This window comes from Python bivittatus, unplaced genomic scaffold (assembly GCF_059951505.1).
Source record: "Python bivittatus isolate LINGU-HERP-01145 unplaced genomic scaffold, Pbiv_v1 ctg000080_np1212, whole genome shotgun sequence".
Taxonomy (NCBI): domain Eukaryota; kingdom Metazoa; phylum Chordata; class Lepidosauria; order Squamata; family Pythonidae; genus Python; species Python bivittatus.
Window position 1 is genome coordinate 26016130 of NW_028277035.1, and position 20655 is coordinate 26036784.

General features: G+C 34.8%; 1 protein-coding gene across 8 annotated transcripts in view; it reads right to left on the minus strand.

Annotated features, from left to right (window-relative positions):
- Window positions 1-374: 374 nt before the first annotated feature.
- Window positions 375-20655, minus strand: part of TCERG1 (transcription elongation regulator 1) — a 47329-nt gene continuing 27048 nt past the window's right edge. For 7 of the 8 annotated variants that reach the window (XM_007426657.4, XM_025165689.2, XM_007426655.4 and 4 more), the window contains 11 exons: window positions 19136-19202; window positions 18772-18907; window positions 16439-16528; window positions 14905-15023; window positions 12793-12943; window positions 7104-7268; window positions 5106-5288; window positions 4724-4903; window positions 3597-3680; window positions 3342-3442; window positions 375-1522 (listed from right to left, as the gene is read on the minus strand). In XM_007426657.4, the coding sequence (XP_007426719.1) occupies window positions 1321-1522; window positions 3342-3442; window positions 3597-3680; window positions 4724-4903; window positions 5106-5288; window positions 7104-7268; window positions 12793-12943; window positions 14905-15023; window positions 16439-16528; window positions 18772-18907; window positions 19136-19202 (1478 nt within the window). In that variant the 3' untranslated portion in view covers window positions 375-1320. Of the gene's footprint in view, window positions 1523-3341; window positions 3443-3596; window positions 3681-4315; window positions 4459-4723; window positions 4904-5105; window positions 5289-7103; window positions 7269-12792; window positions 12944-14904; window positions 15024-16438; window positions 16529-18771; window positions 18908-19135; window positions 19203-20655 lie in introns of those variants that run through there. The other variant, XM_007426656.4, reaches the window with a different exon arrangement.

Below are 20655 nucleotides of genomic sequence, written 5' to 3' on the forward strand. Positions count from 1 at the left end.
TTTCTGAAACTATCATTCAGGAGGAACTAAAAAGACCAAGAAGCATTTTTCCAAAGGCCATTTTGGTTTGAAAGATGAGAAGGATATTGGTTATTACTACTGAAAGTCATGAAGATGGCTAGCAAAACGAGGTATCAAGCATGCATAAACTGTTTTAAAATGTTCAGAGACAAAATTAAATAGAAATCTTTACAGCTCTACTATTAGCACTAATATAAGAATTATGTGATTTGTAAAGCAAAAATGAGCATATACATCCACAGCAGTTTCTAATATAACTGATTTCCTCAATTTTTTAATGGAAATTCAGGTGATTATTTGATAATTATATCTTTAGAATGTAACACACAATTACTAAGTATGTACAATGCATATATAAAAAGGGTTGGTTTATTGTAGTTCAAATACATAAACTGAACAATCCCAACATTTCAAAATTAAACTATAGAAACACAAGTTTAACATTCAAAACAGAAACATAGTTTACAAGAAATATCCAGAAAGAAAATCCATATTCTAATCCAAAGCTGATAAGAGATATTTTAATGGTAAATAAAAAGTGTTTTTGTACAACCGTGCTATCCTGGCAATTTTTTTTCCCCTCTGCACTTTCATTTTAGAGCAAAACATTACCAAGCTACCAGGCAAAGCCACTTGATTGTGCCTAACCAGCGGGAGCAGGGGGAGGGGGGAGGAATCAAGGCAGGCTTGTGAACTGGATTAAATGGTGTTTATTTAATTTGGTCACTGCAAGGTTTATTTTCCTCTCATGCTGGACTGGACATTAATGGAGTTAATCCTGATTTATGCAGGAAAAGCCACACATGAGTAAAGTATTAGGCCCTATATTTTCAGGTTCACGAAAGGGCAATATCTCACTGCAGTCTTCAACACTCCACAGATTAATCCTCAGAGTGCATGACCTTGGCTCTCCCATTAGGACATGTGGGGTACTTTTGCAGTTCTCAACTTCAAGCCATATATCAATCTTCCCATTGCTTTGACATGTAACACTGTCGAGAAGAACACCTCCAAATGCTACCAACATCCAAACCTTGTACACAGATACTGTATTGTTCTAGGATTGAAAAATCACTGGAAATAGCTGCATGGTTAGAATATTTGTCAGTCATGCAACAAAGAGAAAAAGCATAAATAATGCAAATATTCTCTCTGTACAGAGACTGCTTAATGTTCATAAATGCTGCTTCCTGGATGGTTTTGCAATAGGTTCATGGTAATGTATATGATTAGACCTGACAGATGGCTCATGCAATTTTCTTGATTTAACATAAATCTTTTGTTCAAGAATATTTATAATTATTTTGTTGTTCGCCTTGTAGGCTCTGAAGCTGTGGGAGGTGGAGGGGGACCTCTGCGATCTAAGTCATCAACATAGGATACGATGAGTTTTCGTCTTTCCTCTGGCACACAGTCTAGTACCAGATAACGTTTGTCATTCTGTAATATCTTTTCTATGTCTTTCAGGTGTTGGTCAGATTCCTGGATTAACTTTTTGGATCTGCAATTAAGTGTAAAGGTTATCATTATCATCAAATGACTGGATGCTACATAGATGAACTAGAATTTTGGTAATAATACTTGTGAACAGGCATCCAATAACAATTCCACCCCACAAAATAGATCTCTCTGGATTTTCACTTAGGTAGGACAAATGATGACAAAGACACAGTGTCTGGGCTATCCTCTCACCTAAAAGATTACCCCTTCAGACTAGAAGTAAGGCAAAGTATTAGGAGGGTAGGAGGGTAAAAAAAAATTGCACTACTATTGCCTATGCTCTATATGTTTAAAATCAGCACTAATTTAAACTGCAAAAATGTAAATAAGAAATATGAATATTTGTCAGATTGTAACCAAACAACACGTGTAGAAAATGTATTCCCATATCCTAGTGGCAGTCAAGCCATTTGACAGAGTAGCGAACTGCAAACAAACAGGCCACTCTTTAGGATCAGATTAACCTCATTCATAATTAGGTGACATTAGGTTGATTTTTAGGACTGCTGATCTCTTAGACATGGATCAAAATGAAAGCAAGAGGAGGGGAAAGGCTGTTCTGTTAATTCTGGTGTATAATTTCTCTTGAGAAAGAGTCTGCATAGTGCCACACCATGATGTCACAACAGAGGCTTAAGAAAGAACCTCAATAATTGAAGAAACTCTGTGGGTTTGGGGCCATTTTTCACTTATAAGACCGCTCTTCAGGAAGCAGTACTTCTAGATCTAATTCAGTGGTCATATGTAAAATATTTGCTTTTTCTCTTTCATTAAGAAATAACTACATATTATGTACGTAGCTGAATACATATTCCTAAATTTTTGTATAATGAAAAATAATTTAGTCCTTATACAGGTAGTCCTTGCTTATTGACTGTTTGGTTAACAACGGTTTGAAATTATGACAGCCTTGGAAAAGGTGCTTTACAGCCTGTAAAGTACTTCCAGCCATTGTAAAACGTCGCACTGCCCCCAAACGGTTACATGGCCGCATTTCAAAATCCTTCAGCAGATAGCTCTTTCACTCCATCTGCTTAATGACCCAGGACGTTGTTTAACGACAGCAACCGGGAGTGCCTGGATTGCAGTCATTGAGTGAAGCAGTCACATGGGCATCTCGTTTAACAACCACTTCGCTCAGTGACTGAGATTCTGGTCCCAATTGTGGTCATTAGGCAAGGACTACCTGTAATATCAGATAATCTAAAATGTACACAGGTATCCTCGATTTACAACCATTCGTTTAGCGACAGTTCAAAGTTATGACAGTGCTTAAAAAAATGACTTACAACCATCCTCACACTTATGATTGTCGCAGCGTCCCCACAGTCACATGATCAAAATTGAGGTGCTTGGCAACCGGCATGTAGTGGCTGCAGTGTCCCCAGGTCATGTGACTGATATTTGTGACCTTCCCAGCCAGCTTCTGACAAGCAAAATCAATGGGGAACTGCGTAATTCACTTAATGACCACAGTGATTTTCTTAATGACCGCTAGAAAAATGTCATAAAATCAGTGTGGCTACACTGCCTCACTTAATGACCGTACTGCTTAACGATGAATTTTCTGGTCCCTATTGTGGTTGTAAGTCAAGGACTACCTGTACATAATTTCTAAAGATATCAATCTTGAACACTACCAAAGTAGTACCCAACTCATAATCTGGCACATCTGTAATTTTTGGAAAAGAAGGTAACCCAAAATTCCTGTTTCCTAAATCTACAATATTAACTAAATATAACCCCATATTAGTCATTAAGATAAAAATGATGCAAAAATGAATAAAAAAAACATTTGTGTACTGTATTTTATAGCATACCTGTATGTTATAAATTTGGTCTCTTTCAAAAGTGTTCTGAAATCAGCTTTGGCTGTAATATATTTGTCTCTGATATATTCTTCAAACTCCCTTTGCTTTTTCTGTATTTAAAGAAATAAAAATAATCACTAGAAATTTCTGCCAGATGTTATATGTTCTTCTTGAGGAGAGAACACATAATAAAAAGGAGGTTATTACATTTAGTTTTAAACTGAAAGATAAAAAGCCAAAGCAAACCAGTACAAAGTTTCTTACCCTGTCACTGGAAGAGAATTTAATGCACCTGGGATCTTCTTTAATTATCTTCTTTACTTCTTTCCATGTTGATGTTAAGGTAATCTTTTAAAGAAAAAACACACAGAAATATTGCAGACTTAATGTATGATTGCAGAATCTACATTTGGACTGCACAGGGACATGAATGAAGCAATTATCCACAATTTAAAGCAGCTGCATCCCCACCCATCCCCAATCACAAACCTGTCATACAATCCCAAGAAAAGGCACGCTACTTTAAAGAGTTGCACACAGGTGCTTTCCAAACCCTTTTAGACTTGAGTCTAAACTTAGCACATCCCTAGTCACTAAGAGACCATGCTCAATGAATGGGCCCTGACTATGGTGACACAAAAATAGAATATTTAAATAGTGCCATGTAGAGGCTGGCTTCCACTGCATGGCTTTTACACACATAGATATGTGCTGTCTGTTTTATTGCCCGATACTCCCTTTCTGTCTCTCCTCATTCTTTCATTGGTGGAAAAGCACAGATGGTTCTGTTTCATACAGAGAAGAAGGAAGGATTTACAGAGGTACTATTGAAGCTCACAAATCTATGCATCAGGTAATTGTTATAACATTTTGTTGCATATTTGAGCTGAATTTTGTTTTACTGTCCAAGCCTTTTTAAAAGGATGAGAATCTGAGATAATTTATTAACAGTATTTAAAATAAATAAAATGTGAGGCATTTACCTTGGTACAATTTATATTAGTATATGCCACTGCACCTATTGGTAAGTTGTTTTAAGTATATCGATACATACAGGATCAAATCTATTCCCTCTCTTGCCAGTGAATGGTTTCATACATTCCTGAGATCTCCAGCCCTTAAAACACTAAAAGGGAACAAAAAAATGTTTACACAAATCCCTTAACTACCTTTTTCCTCTAGAAGTAGAAGTACAGTATAGTGGGCCTGCTCTAATCTATCAGAAATGGTTTCCAGATTTTGTGAATCTTAAAATAATGGTGAATTGGAGGATACTAATTTATCTGAAGAACAATTTCATTAAGATATAAATATAAATTGAGAAACATCTAAGGAACCACAAAATTATGACATTAAAGTCCAGGGGAAAATGTAGAACATATCAGCCTTACTGATGAAGTTTCATCTAGAAGTTGCCGGAAATGTTCTTTCTTCTTCTTTGTAAGTGCTTCAATGTGTTCATTAAAAAGTTTTTCCTTCTCTTCTCTTTCCAGAAGGGAGCCAGATTCCCAACGATGGTCTTTTCGGAGTGTCCTCCTTGTATCAGACCATGACACATCTGAAGATCGCACCTAGCAGAGGAAAACAATATTTTTTTTTGCTACCATACACTGAAAGCGTAGATACTATACACTACAGCAACAGCCAATCTAGATCCCCCCGGCAGACATGCTATGCAATTTAGGAATTCATGTTCACACCAGTGTTGCCAGCACTTCAAACATTACTTTCAGTTAGAAATACACAACCAATTTTAACACAGAGAAACCTCACCATATCAGATAAGAGAGCTTTGAAATTCTGGATAGCCTCTTCTCGTTTGTGCTGTTCTCGTTCTCTATCAATTTCTTTTGTCTGCTCTGAACGAGCTTTTTGAACTTCTCTCTCTCGTTCACGCAAGCTTGCTTCAATTCGTGCTTGTCTTTCCAGTTCTTTTTCTTTTTCAGAGTCTACATTCTGAAATGGAATCCAAAGCACACATACTGCGTTCATATTAGGCTAGTAGGTAAAAATACTAACAAAAGTGAATTCAAGGAATAAAAGTAATATACTTAAAATATGATCCACAATGAGAGAATGTGTTGGGTCTTCTACACAGTCATTTTATTTTCTGACTTACAGACAAATAAACAGAAAAAACTCTATCATTAACATACAGTAGAGTCTCGCTTATCCGACATAAAGGGGCCGGCAGAACGTCGGATAACCGAAAATGTCGGATAATACACAGTAACGATTGAGTGCGGTAAAAAAACAAAAAAAACACAAACTGCTGCGCCTATTGCAATCGATTTTTGCGTTGCGGCGCCACCATCAGGAGCAACAAGAAAGTACACTCACGCTCGCAAACAAGCGTCACACTTTTCTCGTCGCCGATTTATGCGTGTTGTGTTTTTTTTAGGGGCGCCGGATAAGACAGAATGTCGGATAAGCGAAGGTCAGTTAAACGAGACTCTACTGTACTAAACTGATATAAATATATCAGATAGTCATTTAATATTTAATAACAATACATCAAAATATGCATAATCTTCTATATAACAGCTAGATAAACTAAAAATACCATTTGCAAGTTTAAATTGACGAAAGACATTGTCTGTAAAATTACAATAGTTGATCTTATTTGTAGCATGTATAAACAGAAGACAAATTATGGCTGAGACTCAAAGAACTGCATTAAAAGTTCTATGTACTCAAAGGTCCTCTGGACTTTGAAACTAAATAGCTTTCTATGCCAAACTATCTCTGAAACACTCAAGAGCTGTTGTAATACAGAATTATTACTGAACTTTTAGAGAGATGTGCTAAAAACTGCATCTGGTATAATCAAGCATTTTGAGAATCCTAAATCCATGACTTAGGAACCATTTATTCCACCAAAGCAGATAAATAACTGTAAATTGTCTAACGCATGTAAGACAATACTGAGATTGTAGTTCAGGCTGAGGTAGGTAGAAAATACTGTCATATACATACATTTCTGAAGCAGGCATATGTACAGCATCACCTCATAAAAATGAGAACAAGTAAATGAAAAATGATATGAAGACTGGGAGATACCCAAAAACCATTCTCAATCACAACTGAACATGCAACTTACACTGCAAGCCACAAAATTATACAGGAGAACTACAGTATACATAGATCAATAAATGATGCACCTTGGCATTAAAAGTTAAGTCATAGTCTGAAGAAGCAGGGTTTTCTAAATAGGAGGACCCAAACTCTAGAACTGTTTCTAGAGGAAGCACTAGGCCGCATAATTGATGGCATTCAGGGCACAATGCTTAGGATGAAGATCTTCAGCTGCTGGACCACTGACCAGGTATCACAGAATTTTTTGTTTAAATTGCTTCAGAAATTATTCTGACATGTTTTATAATTACTGTAACCTTGCAGAATTTATTGAGCTGACTGTTCAAAACTATAAATACAATTTTCAGGGCTTAACTCAAAGACTTTTGTAGAAAGTATTAGTGTATAAATAAATCCTTGGCTCACCGCTATGAGACTTGGGCAGAGATCTCCCTCTATACATGCCCACAAATATTTCTAACTATTATTTTATACTTTCAGAATGCATTCTTTGAGATTGTTACTCTAGCAAAAATAAGATAAAAACACTAGTCTGAGAATATAAACAATGCTTACCACTAATAAATTGAATTTTAAAAACAGCATTCCAGAAAATAGTACTTCAAATTCTATACCAATTGATCCAACAGTGAAATACTAAGAAAATGGAAACAGTGTTGTCACGGGCACACATACTTTGGCTATTTTTTCAATATACTGTTTAAAAAGATCCTCCCTTTGCGAAGAGCTATCCACAGCTTTGTAGCGAGGGTCAGTCTCTACTTTGTCCTTCACTTTACTCCAGCGAGACTGACTGTCCAAGTGGTGATTAGATAACAGTTCAAAGAAGTCCATTTTAATCTATGATTTTAAACAAAAGACAAAAGAAAAAGGGGAGGAAAATAGGGTCACTTTGCTTTCCAATTATTCCCAAAATAATAAAAAAAGCAACAGACTTACCGCAATGAAAAAATTAATTAGAAGCTGAGTACTGTCATTATAGTTTTAAGGAACAGTAATAATGGTTATATTTACATGTATGTCAAAGAGCTGCTTCAATACTAGTAGATTTCTTGACAAGTTTATACTATGCTGGTACACCCTACTATTCTGTTTTAGCAATGGTACAAAAATGCACAAACAAGCCAAGCCTGTTGGGCCAATCTATATAATTACTGAAATAGCCCTCCATGTGCATGATCAGAATGAATACATGTAACAACTTTCCGCAATCGGGATATCGTTCAGATAAGTGGAGTTAAGCTCTCACAATTTTATGGCCACTGCTGAGAACAGTGGGAGTTTAACTCTACTAATCTGGATAATTGTAATTTTTAATAAAATTACTATAAAAAATAACTACTAATCTGGAAGGTGCCTATGCTGGGGAAGGCTGATATAAGTAAACCATGTAATGAAAATATACAAATAAGTATAATTGTGCATTCTTCCTCTTTAAAGAAGTACAGGGAATGCTGTATGATTGTCCACACTTGTACTGAGTTTCTGGATTCTAAAATACATGTGCAAACTGTACTTTTGGATTTCAGCTACTGTTATCATCGTTTCACAAAAGCAATGTTTGGTGGGCTGCCTTGGTTTATTACTGTATTTTTAAATACTGCATTCACTGAGCTTCTGGTTTAAGGAGTAAAGCATCAAAGTTTATGTATGTGAAATAAATTAGTAGGTTAATTCTAGTTCTTTCAAATCATTAGGGATAATAGAAGCTGGACACTGGTTTTAAAAATCTGTACAAAGGTTACAGCTAAATTTCACTGAAGATAGCAAGACAATATGTGGTTATCTGATTGAAGCCAAAATTAAAAACAACATAGGTATACTTCTATTCTATTAGAATTTGATAGATTAATAATGTATTTGCTTTAATATGGACTTGTCATAATTTTTAAAGAAAATACAGGAAATTATGACACCTTTTTATTTAGTACATAACTAGAAATCAGTAGATACATAGCAGAATTCAGTCTACACTAAAGTGTTTCATAAAACAATTATTCTGTGAACAAATATAGGTGTTCTTCTCTCCTATCCCACACCCTGAGAACTCAAGGATTTTCTTCCACAGAGGTGCTTGCAAACTTTTGGTGTATGTGCATGTGTATTTATGTATATATACATATATCTATATATACAAACATACACACACACAGATACATAACAGATGCTTGTAATACATCCACAGAACTCAGCTTTTTATTATAATCTATCTGAATCAATGCATTATGGGTGCAGAAATTTTAATTGCACTAGAGCAAAGCAATCTCTTTTAGTGCATTGTAACTCATACAGTACAATTGCTAAACCACTTGAAGTGCTTCACACAAATAGCTTATCATGTGAGAAATGATATTCCCACATAATAAAAACCATGATCCATGGGACAGAGCCTTTTAGTGAACTCAGTAATTTTATCTTGTTAATTAGCAATGGTCATCTTTCAGAACATTCACATATTTTTTGGTACCAGAGAGAAAAGATCTTATCCTAGCCTCTAGATTCAACGAATTAGCCTGACTAGATTGTATATTTCTAAATCTCCCATACATCCAAGATCATACAGGGAAATGGTGATAATGGAAAACTCAATTTTTAATGTGTTGTAACAACTTTCCTCATTGTAGTGCCCTCTAGATTTACTGGGCTTTAATTTCCAGTATTTTCAACCACCATGACCAATGACCATGCTGATTAGGAATGCTGAAATTGTAGTCCAGTACATCCAGAGGTGCAAGGCTGGAGAAAGGCACATTAAGAAAACCAAATCTTATGCACTTAAGTGCACATTATTACAGCTTTATGCACCTTCACAGCCAATTAAAATTTGCATTTGTGATTCCTTTTATCATTAATTATGTCTATATAAAGGGCATAATACTAACAGTCTGTTGATATTCCTCAATATTGGCATTTGGTTCTTGGCATAGTACTGACATACTAGTACATCAATTAATTTTTTGCAGTAGAAAATCAAATTGCAATAGAAAATAAATGCCTTGTATCAGCAATTTGGTAAATTGTCCATCAATTGCAGAAGTATGTAATATTATTAAGAAGGTTTGCAACATCCTTATTTTTTTTTAAAAAAACTTGGCTTGGGTCCAGAGATGTCTTGCTTTTTCATTTGTGTTAGGCAGCCTTATTTACTGTTCCTGATTTCACTGTCCTACTGTAGCATTGGGAATCTATCACACAGAACTGGAAAGGATCCCTTGATCCTCAGAATCAGTTTTTAGATAGGGCACACAGTGCTATAATGGGAAGGAGAAACCAGGAAAGTGTCGTATCAACAAAGTTCCACTTTTCTCTCTCTGGATCCAACACAGTATCTATTATTTCAAAGATGAACTTAAACATAATAGGCAAGTAGTATTGAAATATAAAGCTTTCTAAGCCAGATGTAAGAAAATTACAGTTCTGTCCCTATCTTTAAAATAAGGATAACTGAACTGGCACACTAATGAATAAATGCTATTTCTCTTATTTCTTTTTATATAAGCTGTTGGGCTTACTTGTCAGTAGTCAAGTCAAAATTAAATTGGGAGATCATTTTAGAAAGACTTGGGATATTACAACTATAAAGTAAATCTTGTCCATCATCCAGCATGTATCCCTATTTCTATAGAAACCAGAAACTCTCATCTTCTATCCTGAAAGCTAGCATGTGCTATTTTTGTGACCCCTGCAAAAGGGGGGAAGGTAAAAGGGTTAAAAGCACTCTTACATCTAATAAAGGAAATCAATTCTGACAACTAATATTTTAATTTAATATCATTGTTAAGAGTACACAAGATTTTTAGTTTTGTGCAGATGTTATTTAAAAGCTGTTCAACTAAGATTCAAGGAAGAACAAAGCAGAAATAGAAAATCCCACATAGATACACACACTCCTGGTCAGGGAAGAGAAGCTAATTGTTTCAAATCAAAAGGATAGGCTACGGAATTGTTTAAGCAGGTACTAATCTGGTAACCCTTTAGAGTCATTCCTTACTTTAAATAAGAGTATAAAGGTCAGGCATTTTTTGAGCTGTATAATGGTGTGGATGTGTTATAATAATGATGATGGTGATGCAATCTTTGCTTTTTCCACATTAAATCTTAATGTTTGCTGGAAAGGTAAAGATGCTTCTAGGATATCTGAGGAGCACCTCATTGCTGCCTTCCCCCTCCCCCCCTCTACAAGCAATGTGCAAATCTTCTTTCATATAAACCAAAACCTATGGTTAAGCAACAGAAACTTTCAATGGACCATCTTCAATCTATTTCAGCATAAAAATCTGACTGCATCATAGGCTTAGTAAACTCAGACTATTTTCTTTCTTTAATCTCTAATTTATTTTCTTTAATCTGAATTAGAGAAACAGAATTAGAAAATGCCAATAAGCAATTAATCAAAGTGTGCTATTTCCAATCCTTACTTTAAAGGGTTAATGGGGAAATCATGCAATAAACCTCTTTTCTGATAAACTGGCTGAGAAAGCTTCACAACATTGTGGGGCACATTTCTTGTTAACATTTAGTTATTCTTTGTAAAATAAGAAAAGCAAGGCAGAAAATACTGTGTGTATTTAGGAGGACTGTTCTTTTTTTTTTTTTTTTTTTTGGCAGTTTACACATTCTGGGTACAACTCTCATCACTTCACAAGGAAAAAAACTGAAAAAAATGTAAAGTACCGGAACTGCGGGAGGCTAAAGTCACCACACAGAGATACCAATTCTTTCCTCACTAGGGAATCCCATAATACTTTGCGTGTCAGTGATTGACAGCTGTCAGACTGAACTGATTGACAGGCCGCACAGCACAAAACTGTAAAATCTATCCACTTGTTACAAAACAGAATACATAAAATGGTTACAAGAGGTTTTGGGAGAAAAGAAATAATTAGTTTCAAATACAAAGATAAATGCAATATTTAACACAAAATCTTACTGATGTAGTTCATGCAATATTAAAGAATTTATTGATGATTATGGCTAAGATGCAACAATAATTTTTAAACCATAACTACAGAATAAAACAAACAGTTTAGGTTGAAGTTTCAGGTTTCACATATTCACCTCTAGACAGCTGATCACTTTGGTGTTGCATGAAGACTAATTGCTATATCTAACATTATTCAAGGGAATGATCACTGGACATTCCTGTTTTCTTGCTTTCCACCCACCTGCAGCTCTCCATGTGTTCCCTCCATACATGAGAGGGCTCCCCAACTCTTCAGACCAGAGTGAGGGGAGTGCAAGAGGAAAAGAGAGTCCATTGTTTCAGTTGATGGATACTGACAATAATATATATCAACAGTAAAGCAAATCCTGACTATGTTCAACAGATCTTACTCCTAGATATGTGGGTGTAGGACTGAAGACAGCAATGCATCAGGAAATTCCCAGTTTAAATCTCACAACTCCCATAAACTAACCAAGAAGCCTTAAGCTAGTCATTCTTACCCTGAGTTCCTTATTTGCAATATGGTAATAACGGTACTTACATATCCACTTTATAGGGGTGAACTGCAGTACGATGTATAGAGCACTTCTGAACAATAGGCACAGTAGGAATAACAATTACAGTAATAGCAGCAAATAAAGAGAACGAACTACCAACCACTATGAAATTTATTTAAGATCTATAAGAAAAATATCTGATTTTTTTAAAAGTTGAAAACAGCATGCTGTCATTTTAACTTATGTTTATGAATGACAGCTTTTGGATGAAATATCACATGCCTTTTTGTTAGCAAGAACTTATATTAATTTCATTTATAGGCTAGGTTTAGATATGTTTTTCCTTCATTCGCTGAGCTAGCTGGGGTACTAAAGAAAGCTTCTACATATTTTAATGTTAATACTGTTGAAAACATTCATGCATCTGCCTTCCCCAGTGATATGCACTTTGTCTCTTGAACTGACAGTGCAGACAAATGACATTTGGAATTCATTAATTTTTGATAGGTGACCTTTAATTTTGATAACTAGTCAAACTAAAATATATTTAGTGGAAGATTTAAAAAAAAAAGAACAGTAAAATATTATCCTTTAGGCAGAAAGCCATTTAAAATCTGCCCGCAAGGAGGTTTCAAAATCTTATTCACATAACTAGAAGATTTGGTTACCAGTGGTCTGATCAGAGTTTTCCAGCAAGACACATCTTTACCCCCAACATTTTAAAACTAAGTTCTTGATTCTGGGTGGAGGGGGCAAAATACTACATCTTCTAGAAAATGATATTCATTCTGAGTTTAGATACAAAATTATGAGGCCAAAAGGCAGAGGAAAGTAGTGGGAATGCAATGGGAAGCTGGAAATCTAGCATAGGTCCCTTTGCCTCATTCATATTGCTTTTATGATCTTCATATAAAAATCTTACCTTCTCTCCTCTGGTCTTCGAATCTTCTTTTTCCTTCTTTCTTGCTGCTGTGATAAATTCATTAAACAAGGCCTCTCGGTCTTTCATTTTTTCAATTGCTTTGAAACGTGAATCTTTAGCATGCTTGGCTGCAAATTCACTAAAAGTAGTTCTGTAAGAAATGGTAAGTGTGCTGATTTGGCAGAGCTTTCTTAACTGGAAAAGGCATTCTAAACACATTTGTGTTCTGCTACAAAGTATGTGCTAAACACAATTACATAATTATCTTCCCTCCAGATGTATGTCCAAGAAGTAAAATATTTATTTTCATGAAAAAAGGGGAGCCTTGCAGATTTTGATTTGTAAGAAGTATAAAATTTCCAGCAACAGTACAATCCTTGTTGAATGTAAATTCATTATCAATCAGCCCTGATAATTCAAGGTTATGAATTATGAAGTTAACAGTTACTCATTTGCCATCCAATTGTACCAGGTGTGAAATTACGTGGCAAAAAAAATAATTTTTGTTTAGAACTAACGTGATCAAGGACAGCAGTATCTGCCATGCTTTACACTTTCTCTTCTTGTAGTTTTACTACAAGATACTCTCACCTTCAGGGCCAGATTCCAAATTGCAGATGTGCAGTAGGTATAATGCTGCAGTAGATATAATACTGCCACTTACCTTGAAAAAAAAAAAACATTATTGTGCTTTTTCCAAGATCTGATGCTAATCTGACCCCAAGATTACGTGAGACATTATAATCCTATGAATGTTTTCATCACAGCATGGAAATAATTAGACTTGGGAAATCCCGCCTACTGTTGCTGTAGGGTAAATTAAAACAAGAGAAGAATTTGGCAGCTTATTCTATTATTTAGAAGTGAACTTAAGCCTATGCTAAAGAAAGTGACCTGCAAAAACAAGGCTGGGCATAAATTTGTAAGCACAAGTACAGAGATGACTTCCAAGTAATGCAAATGTCCAAAAGGGCACCATCATTACCTTGAACAAAAAGGGGGGGGGGGAAGGTAAACTAAAATGATAAGACATGCAGAAATTATCTTTCTTACTTACTGATGATCAAAACCAAACAATAAGCATGTAGTAATAGATTTGATTCAAACTACCTGCTAATGAGATTCTCCTACTGGAAGAAGGTGACATTTCCTTATTTTTCCTCTTTCCAGCAGCAACCTCCCCTTGATTTGGGCCCTTCCATCAAGGAAAGAAGCCTTTCTATTCACAAAAGGATAAATTAGAGCTAACCTTATGATTTCTATACCCTTTGAAATACAAAAGGCAATTTGGAATTACCGAGATTAAATTAGGAAAAAGGGCAACAATATTAAAACAATTACATTCAAATTCAGTACTGCAGCTATTCCAAATATTATATTATTTTATTGTATTCTGGAACTTCAATGCAAATATATGCTTTCTGATTCAAAATTCAGCTCATCTGTGTTCAGTGGAGCTTAATCCCAAATAACTGTATTAAGGATCACAAGCCTAATCAGACAGGTCTTTGAGGATATCAAATCAATTCAAGCAAAATAAACATAACTGAAAATAAACTTGCTTTTCCAGTAGACAGCACAGAACTAAACCAATTAAGAATACAAACTAAATCCTATCCAGTTCAGCTAAAATAAAATTGAACAGTTCTCACATTAACAATAAATGACTATAGCCAAGTAGCTGAATGTCCACATAAGGGTTTCCCTTTGTTGACAATGGGATGGCAAAAGGATCCAGGAATGTAGTTTGTTGAAGTAGGTCAAATAGCTTTTTAAAATACTGCTAGGTATCACAAGCAGTTCCTGTAAGGTATTCAGTGTTAATACTGTAAAATAAGTGCAAGTCCTACATTACATCATATATTTTCTATATAAGGGTTGTCAATGATTAGCCAAAACTAGGAAATATTACAAGCAGTCAGGACTCCATCATTTTCTGAAATAGCCTACAAGAGTTCAGGTTAAAATAAAATAAAAAATATTGAATATAATACAGAAAAAATCTCAATAAACACAGCAATGTTGTGATAGAACAAAAAACTAGAACTGGGTATCTGATAAAAGGCTTTAATGTCAAAAAAAAAAAAAAAAAAGGACAAGAAAGATTCTTACCTAGGATTAATCTTTGCTTCTTCCATCATTTTCTTGAAATCTTCTTTGGCCTGCATTATTTTATTTTTCTTTTCTTTACGTTCTTCTTCTGCCCTGGTTTTCACATATTGATCAAATACCTACATAAATAGCAAATATAATTTGGAGCACTATTGCAAAAGAGCAAAGCAAAGACTAGGGTTGCCTATTTGTGATGATCTGACAAAATACCAATGAATATAAAGGCACTAGGGCAGTGAATCTCAAACTCACTGAAATAAATATCTTTCAATAAGAACTTTCACACCAAGCCTTTCTATAAAAAGCAGTCTTACTGCTATTCTTTAACATGACAAATTACAATAACAGAAAGAAACAGACTTAAACAGCTAGAACTCTGAACAGATGTTTGCTTTCAATAAGAAGAATACATGTAAATTTAAGTGTCAGGGAAATCTTCAACTGGTAACAGATTCCAAAGTTAGATGCATGGAATGGTGCTGGTAGAAGCAAACTTTCCCTCCACCTCATGGTAGTTTCTCTAGCCATCTGAAAATGTTAGAGAGATCATGGGACCCTGACCAATGGAGTAGGCTACATGGAAGCAGACAATCTCTAAAAATTGGGCAGAAGCAATTTCTTCTGTAATGTAATAAAATAATTTTAATTGAATACATTTATTCAAAATAAATACTAGGCATCCTTAGCAAACTTGCACAACTACTTCAAATGTTGTCTCCAGTTATCTGTACATAGATACACATGCAGAGACAACACTGCCACTGTCAGTGAATGGAATATGCTCTGAATGCACACACATATGAAGAAAGCTTCAAAGCAGCTGTTCACTATTTGCAAAGGGCACAGCAGCTTTGACACTTCAACAAGAGATGTTTCTTTCGGGCTAATGCACTTGTGAAGCATCTCTTTTCACTGCTTTGCACAGCTATAAGGGATATTATCTCAAAGTTGTAATGAACAGTTTGGGTAAGATAAAGATACATCTATGATGGATCATATGATTTGGCATGGAATACACATATGAAACCACCTTGGTTCAGAGGTGGTTCTATTAAGAACTTTTAAAGTACATATATGTTAGAAGACAGTTTATCCCCCTTTGGAAAGTTTTGCATCTAATTAACTCTAAATAAAATAAATACTCAGCTTCTCTTGTAACCAACGTTTGTTTGGTTTTATTGCTTATTTCTGCAGGTATTAGTTTGGTACATTTTATCTGGAATAAGTATTTCTGGTTTGTAACTACTCAAAGCTGTACATATATAATTTGTTTAAGGATAAAGCTTCTATTTCTCAACCGAAAATGCTGTTTTTACTTTATAGCCTTTCCTCTTTCCTCTACATTATTTAAACTTTGGTCATTTAAAACCTTCCAGATATTAATAAACTGATATCGCAGAAGTCCAATCAAAGAATAAAAAAGTGCACTGTAAAAAGCCTCATATGTTTTCAAACACTTCAACCTTTAACTACACTGACTGTTTTGGTATTTTATAATATGAAAACATAATTTATTTAAAAGACCTTTTTTTACCTGTTTCCTTTCCTTGGGGTTAAGAAGGAGGTACCGGGGATCAAAAACAATTTTGTGTAGCTCTTTTTCCCATGTAGAAAAAGCAGAAACCTTTAAGAAATAAAGTGGGGAAAGTAATGATTTCCCAGGCAATTAAATTCAGGCAAATAGATACAAGTTGTGCAATTCTGCTTGAAATCTACAGGACTTCTATTAGAAAGAAGCTATAGCTGAAATCTTTATAGCAGTTTCATCACTAATAGATGATGAACTGCAGGAAGTCAGCGGGGCAAATTTCCACACTAATTGGCTCTGAAAACTTCTACATAATTACACAGAACTAACACATATCTAATTACTCATTAAAATAACCACTACTGTGTGACATTTAAAAACTGCTATATCAAAAGAAAGCCTTGAAGTTCTGTATTCTGACTTTCTTTGCTTTCATAGGTCTCTGCTGAATGATCAGAAATTCCATTTCCTCCCCATAAATTGAAGGATTCTGCATATAATCAACTCTGTAGCCTGTAAAAGGGAAAAGACTCTGAAAGCTTAATAAATTAGATTCTGACATTTCACACAAAGTGCACCAAAAATAGAAGTTTTCTTACAAATCTGCTTAGCTGATAGGCCAAATATTAGAGTGCATTCAGCTTTCAGTAGGATCTTTTAAAAATGAAACTTAGCCATTAGGAGGCACTTTTTATTTATTCCCTAACTACAAATACTATTGATTAATCAAATAGTGCTAAATGTGTTTTTGACAACAATGATAGGGGTAGATATGAATAACATATTAAATCATTATTTTAGGAGAGTAATATTAATATAGTGAGATTATACTAATGTTCCTCTACTAAGGTAATTGTTTAATATATTATATGAATATGTTTAATATGTTGGTATATGAAAACTCAAATCAGTACAATTATAATCAATCAATCAATCAATCAATCAATCAATCAATATAACGTACCACCATTTGGGGTAGCATGATCTTGCTTGTCCCAAACACCCGAGGAGCCATGTTTTTATAGGCTCCCATAACAAATAACAATTTTAACAAATTGTTAAAATTTTTAAAAACAATAGTTTGGTCTAGTGGTTAAGGCACCTGGCTAGAAACCAGGAAACTCTGAGTTCTAATCCTGCCTTAGGCATGAAAGTTGGCTGGGTGACTTTGGGCCAGTCACTCTCAGCCCAACTCACCTCACAGGGCTGTTGATGTGGGGAAAACAGGAGGAGAAAGGAGTATTAGCTTTGTTCGCCACCTTGAGTTATTTATAAAAAAATAAGAAAGGCGGGATAAAAAAAAAACTAAAAAACAAAACAGAACAGTACAAGAAACACAAAACAAAGAAACAAGATGGCACAGAAAACAAACCCAGATGAGAAAAAGGGAAAGGAAACAAAGGGGCATTAATTGTCCTAATTAAAGGCCTGGGCAAAGAGCAACTTCAGGGCCCTTCAAAATACCAACAGGATGGGGGCCATTTGAATCTAAGGGAGAACCTCATTCCAGAGGGCAGGGCATGTTTTATTAATTTACAGCCCAAGACCAAACCAACAAACATTAAAATAACAGTTAACAATACATATCTACATTAATGAAAGCGGAAAAAAACAGTCAAAACTGTGAGGAAGGCACCAGTTGATTCCTATAAGCTAAAGCTATAGATAAAAATTTTGCCACCACACTGTTATATCTACAAATTGATAGCTTAAAAGGAAAGCAGCGACCTCCTTATTGTGAGGGAGATTAAAATTTCCAATAACTAGAGTTATGAGTTCTGATCGTTCTTGCATATAAAATAGACCCCGTAACAGAACCTGGGATATGGATTCAACTTCTGTATTTAAACATATACAAATACAATTTTCATAGTGGATGTTGAAGTATCTTTCAGTTGTTGTCCAATGGTAACACATGCAACTCCCAACCCTCAGTCTGTTTAGAGGGATACCATGGTTGATATTACTGAAGACTGCTAAGAGGGCAAGCAAGACCAGGATAGTCACACTTCCTCCATTCTGGTCCCATCAAAAGTCATAAATAAGAGTGACCAATGCAGTTTTGATTTCACACTCAGGCCCAAATCCTGACTGAAAAGAATCCAGATTATGTTTCTTTTAGTACTCTCTAACTGTAGTATAATCACTTGCTCAACAACTTTCTCTAAAAAGGGAAGATTGGAGACTAACCCTTTGACTTTACATTATATTAAAGCATATGCCAATTTAATGTATTAAAATGCACCTCATCAACTTAGGAAATGGGTCCTCAATGATTGCATCAACAATGAAATATTTTGAAAAATTCACATATATTTAATCCGAGAATTGTTTCTGACCCCTCTTTCCAGAAGCATGTCCTTGAACTGTTTCATTCGAGCCTCGAGAGGGACAATGGCTCTTTCTCGAGCAGCTTTAATTTCCGCCTCCATGGCAGCCTCCTTTTCTGAGTCAATGTCTTTGTTATCTTCTTTCCTATAAAATGAAAACATGTAGTAGGATTCTATTCATTTATTCATCAAAGTTGTATGTCATCAATTTCATTACAAATCATTTAGAACCAATACTACAATTCAATGTCTGTTCTTCATACTCAGATGACTACTCCTTCATTCTGAGTTCAGAAATAAGAAACAGTTAACTTAGCTTTAAAGTGATAGATAAGCTGATCGTGCGCATTCTTCCTTTTATACAAGAACTTACTTCCGCTTCTTTGCTTTAACAGGCTCATCATCATTGGTTTCTTCTAACATTTCATGCTCTTCTTTTACTGAAAAAGAAGTTCCTATTAATATTCTCTAGACCATCATTCAAATTTACTAGTTATGCCTGACTGATGTCCACATAAAATTTTAAAGAACATATCCCATATTATAATTAAAAGACAGAATACTATTCTATACTGGTATTACAGTATCTCAAAATTCAATATATTTCTTCAGCAACATTCACTTCCAGTTAATGTTTAAAAAGTGTACAACTCTAGCATAACTGCCAAAAGCTATTACTCTTTCCAAGAAAGATTCAAATCGATGAAAGGACCAATTACTGTTTGATATTACATTTGAATTATCATTTGAACAACACAGAACTGTTTTACAAGATAATAGGACTACCAAAAAACCTCAGTGAGAATACTGTAGAAGAAATGAATTTCAGGAAATTAAGGATTAATTAGTAATTAGGCTAATTAATATTTGAATAAAGAAAAGATTGTGGAACATTTTCTAGCCAGTTGTGTTGTTTTCATTCTCACTCCTTCTAACTGAAGGGCAAGAGATATAAGAAACATCCTTCATCAGGGAAAAAATAATGCCTCCCCCCCACCCCAACCCCCCAGCAAGCCATCACAACCAATGTTCTGTGAAATGATTTAAAAAGATATAAACTTCATCTCATATATAGGCAAGTCAATCTTAATATTTAATTCCAATATAGAATCATAGAGCCATAGAACTGAAGGGGATCCTTTAGGCCATTAAGTTGAATCCCTTGCTTACTGTAGACATATGCCTGTTCATATCTAATGAATTCAAATTGATCAGTCCTCTGAATTTATTGATTCTACTATCAAATAGCTCTTACTATTAAGGATTTTCTAAGTAACATTGAGTCAGAATCTGCCTTCTTGAAATCCATTATTTTGTGTATGTTCAGAAATTACAGACAACAGGTCTTGATGCTTTTATGCAACATCTTTTCAGATATTTGAAGAGTGCCATCACATCCTCCCTCACTCTTCTTTTCTCAAGGCTAAACATACCCCTTAACAGAATTTCCTGTGAGATACAGAAATATACTTCTATGAATGAAGGCTAAAATTGCATTTTCCTTTTTGCTGCTACATCCTATGCTACCTCATTATTTGCAACCAACTTCCATTTCTATTTTATTGGGGATGAAACACATAAGAGCTAGTCTGACATACATTGCACAGGTGGTTTTACAGGGAGACAACTGTTCAACATTTGGCTCAAAGGTCTCCAATGTTTTTCTTTCTACCTTTGCTAAAAAAAGTTATTTAGGGAGCTTGAGTTCAGTATGGCCAATATGCAAACACCCAAATATTTATTTTTTCCATCATAATCTAAGGAAGATATTCCGGATGTTCCGGATTAATGTATTTTCCATGATGCAGTGGATGAGAGCAAAGAAAATGAAACTTAATCCAAACATGAAAGACAGGTGTTATTTATATGATTTACAGTTCAAATGTATTTATT